This window comes from Chaetura pelagica, unplaced genomic scaffold (assembly GCF_000747805.2).
Source record: "Chaetura pelagica isolate M959 unplaced genomic scaffold, ChaPel_1.0 scaffold35, whole genome shotgun sequence".
Lineage (NCBI taxonomy): Eukaryota > Metazoa > Chordata > Aves > Apodiformes > Apodidae > Chaetura > Chaetura pelagica.
The window spans coordinates 85,408-89,002 of NW_009953383.1; the positions used below are offsets into that span (position 1 = coordinate 85,408).

General features: G+C 58.2%; 1 protein-coding gene across 1 annotated transcript in view; it reads left to right on the forward strand.

Moving 5' to 3' along the window:
- CTNND1 (catenin (cadherin-associated protein), delta 1) overlaps positions 1 to 3,595 on the forward strand; it is a 15,638-nt gene that overhangs the window by 11,668 nt on the left and 375 nt on the right. The window contains exons 12-20 of the mRNA XM_009998188.1: positions 72 to 222; positions 478 to 670; positions 779 to 893; positions 1,457 to 1,544; positions 1,873 to 1,920; positions 2,052 to 2,155; positions 2,813 to 2,900; positions 3,229 to 3,276; positions 3,408 to 3,511. Of these exons, the coding sequence (XP_009996490.1) occupies positions 72 to 222; positions 478 to 670; positions 779 to 893; positions 1,457 to 1,544; positions 1,873 to 1,920; positions 2,052 to 2,155; positions 2,813 to 2,900; positions 3,229 to 3,276; positions 3,408 to 3,511 (939 nt within the window). The remainder of the gene's footprint in view (positions 1 to 71; positions 223 to 477; positions 671 to 778; positions 894 to 1,456; positions 1,545 to 1,872; positions 1,921 to 2,051; positions 2,156 to 2,812; positions 2,901 to 3,228; positions 3,277 to 3,407; positions 3,512 to 3,595) is intronic.

Sequence of the window (3,595 nt, forward strand, 5' to 3'; positions counted from 1 at the left end):
CTGGGCTCCGGGGGGGGGTGGGTGGCAGTGCTGGCCCCCGGGCGTGCCTGGTGATGCTGCTGTCCCCGCAGTACGGGCGCTGCATCCGCTGGGCGCTGCGGCAGGAGAAGGGGCTGTCGGCCGTGGCGGACCTGCTGAGCCAGGACAGCGAGCGCGTGGTGAAGGCGGCGTCGGGCGCCCTGCGGAACCTGGCGGTCGATCTGCGCAACAAGGAGCTGATCGGTGAGGGGACCCGTTCTCTGCCCGTCCCGCCACACTGGGTGGGATCCTCCTGACCCAGGGAAGTGTGTGGACAGCGTGTGACCCATGTCCGTCTACTGCTTCTCTCCCAGAGCAGCGTGTGCCGAGCTCTGCTGAGAAGAGGCATCAAAACCCGGCACCTGTCCCTGGTGCTGCTGCAGTGATCCCATGCTTCCCCCCCCCCAACTTGTAGGTCTCTTCCTCACTTGCTCAGGCCCAGCCCTTTCTCCTTCACAGGTAAACATGCCATTCCCAACCTAGTGAAGAACCTGCCTGGGGGCCAGCAGGCTCCAGCCAAAAACCTCTCTGAGGACACAGTGGTGTCAATCCTCAACACCATCAATGAAGTAATTGTTGACAACCTTGAGGCTGCCAAGAAGCTGCGGGAAACGCAGGGCATTGAGAAGTTGGTGCTGATCAACAAATCTGGGTAGGCTCTGCTGAAAGGGTAATAAGCAAGGGGCAGAGATGGGCTTCTCCAGGAGCTTCCTCAAGGCTGCTGGTATTTCCAAACATCTTTTGCTTCACATCTTTCTAGGAACCGTTCGGAGAGAGAAGTCCGAGCAGCTGCCCTGGTCTTGCAGACAGTCTGGGGATACAAAGAGCTGCGGAAGCCCCTGGAGAAGGAAGGCTGGAAGAAATCAGATTTTCAGGTATGGGGATGGGGGTGCCCTGTTGTGTCTGGGGCAGTAGGTATGCCCTGCAGCAGGGAGAAGGGTGTTCTGGGAGCTCAGCAGTACTGGATTTCAGCTCTTACCTTGCTAGTGGGATTGGAGACTCTCGAAGCTGGCTCCTCTGCCATGCCTCAGTGGGCACCTGGCAGGAAGTGTCCACTAAGAAACACTCTGTTAAGCTTTGAGCCCTGTGTCCCTCACATAAGTGTGCAGATCTGCAGGTAGGAAGGTTTGCAGCACTAAAAGCCACTGTGGCAGTGCTGAAGAAGAGGGTTCTTAGGGCTCAGTTTTTTCCCAAAACCTAGTTCTCTCTTTGATTCTGGAAGTGCTGCCCAACCTGGTCACAGCAGGCCACCCCTGCTCTTGTGTGGGTGCAGCCCCAGGCTTCAGAGCACCCTCTGGTTCCCTCAGGCCCCTCACCCAGGGGCTGTGGGAGGGTTCCTGGGTCTGTTTGGGTGTTGGGGGACGAAGGGGTGGAATGTGTGCTGATGGGGAAGGAGTGTCTGGGCCAGGGTGTGAGTGGTCACTGTCTGATGCTCCAGGTGAACCTGAGCAACACCTCTCGGACCCAGGGAGGCAACTCGTTTGATGACAGCACCTTGCCTCTCATCGACAGGAACCAAAAAACAGGTATGTGCCTTCCCTGCAGCACCTGCCCCATGTCCTCCTTCTACCTTGTGGGTACCAGAAGAACAGGCCTTTGTTCCCACCCTGCTCTTCAGCCCTGGCCTTCTTGGGAGCCACAGTTGCTCACACAAGGCCATCAGTTTGGGCTTTAGATGGCTTCCCAGGGCTAGAAATGCTGCATGCAGTTAGCATAGGTCCTGTGGTATCCTTGGGTCAGCAGAGCTGTGGCTGCGATTGGGTCTGGGCCATTCCAGCTGGGGTGGGCAGCAATTCCTCTGCTGCTTCTGGCTGCAGGGGCTAGGTCTGACCTGCTGCTCTCCCTTGCTTGTAGACAAGAAGTCCTCCCGGGAGGAGATCCAGATGAGCAACATGGGACCAGGTAGGAGAGGGACTGGAAGGGGGCATCTTGCCTTCTGGGTATGCTGGGAGAGGACGGGGCTTGCAGCTCCTGTGGGGATGGTGCTGCGTGCCTTGGAGGTAACGTGGCTGGTGTCCCCTCTCCTGCTCCAGACAACTATTCCACACTCAATGAGAGGGACCACAGCAGGACACTGGACCGATCTGGTGACCTCGGTGACATGGAGCCGGTGAAGGCAGCACCCCTGGTGGTGAGAGTTGGTCCCTGATGGGGAGGAGTGTGTGGGAGGTGGCAGGTCACTGTCCTGGCTGGCAGGAGGGGAGAGCTGGTGGAAGAAATCAGATTTTCAGGTATGGGGATGGGGGTGCCCTGTTGTGTCTGGGGCAGTAGGTATGCCCTGCAGCAGGGAGAAGGGTGTTCTGGGAGCTCAGCAGTACTGGATTTCAGCTCTTACCTTGCTAGTGGGATTGGAGACTCTCGAAGCTGGCTCCTCTGCCATGCCTCAGTGGGCACCTGGCAGGAAGTGTCCACTAAGAAACACTCTGTTAAGCTTTGAGCCCTGTGTCCCTCACATAAGTGTGCAGATCTGCAGGTAGGAAGGTTTGCAGCACTAAAAGCCACTGTGGCAGTGCTGAAGAAGAGGGGTCTTAGGGCTCAGTTTTTTCCCAAAACCTAGTTCTCTCTTTGATTCTGGAAGTGCTGCCCAACCTGGTCACAGCAGGCCACCCCTGCTCTTGTGTGGGTGCAGCCCCAGGCTTCAGAGCACCCTCTGGTTCCCTCAGGCCCCTCACCCAGGGGCTGTGGGAGGGTTCCTGGGTCTGTTTGGGTGTTGGGGGACGAAGGGGTGGAATGTGTGCTGATGGGGAAGGAGTGTCTGGGCCAGGGTGTGAGTGGTCACTGTCTGATGCTCCAGGTGAACCTGAGCAACACCTCTCGGACCCAGGGAGGCAACTCGTTTGATGACAGCACCTTGCCTCTCATCGACAGGAACCAAAAAACAGGTATGTGCCTTCCCTGCAGCACCTGCCCCATGTCCTCCTTCTACCTTGTGGGTACCAGAAGAACAGGCCTTTGTTCCCACCCTGCTCTTCAGCCCTGGCCTTCTTGGGAGCCACAGTTGCTCACACAAGGCCATCAGTTTGGGCTTTAGATGGCTTCCCAGGGCTAGAAATGCTGCATGCAGTTAGCATAGGTCCTGTGGTATCCTTGGGTCAGCAGAGCTGTGGCTGCGATTGGGTCTGGGCCATTCCAGCTGGGGTGGGCAGCAATTCCTCTGCTGCTTCTGGCTGCAGGGGCTAGGTCTGACCTGCTGCTCTCCCTTGCTTGTAGACAAGAAGTCCTCCCGGGAGGAGATCCAGATGAGCAACATGGGACCAGGTAGGAGAGGGACTGGAAGGGGGCATCTTGCCTTCTGGGTATGCTGGGAGAGGACGGGGCTTGCAGCTCCTGTGGGGATGGTGCTGCGTGCCTTGGAGGTAACGTGGCTGGTGTCCCCTCTCCTGCTCCAGACAACTATTCCACACTCAATGAGAGGGACCACAGCAGGACACTGGACCGATCTGGTGACCTCGGTGACATGGAGCCGGTGAAGGCAGCACCCCTGGTGGTGAGAGTTGGTCCCTGATGGGGAGGAGTGTGTGGGAGGTGGCAGGTCACTGTCCTGGCTGGCAGGAGGGGAGAGCTGGGTGCCCAAACT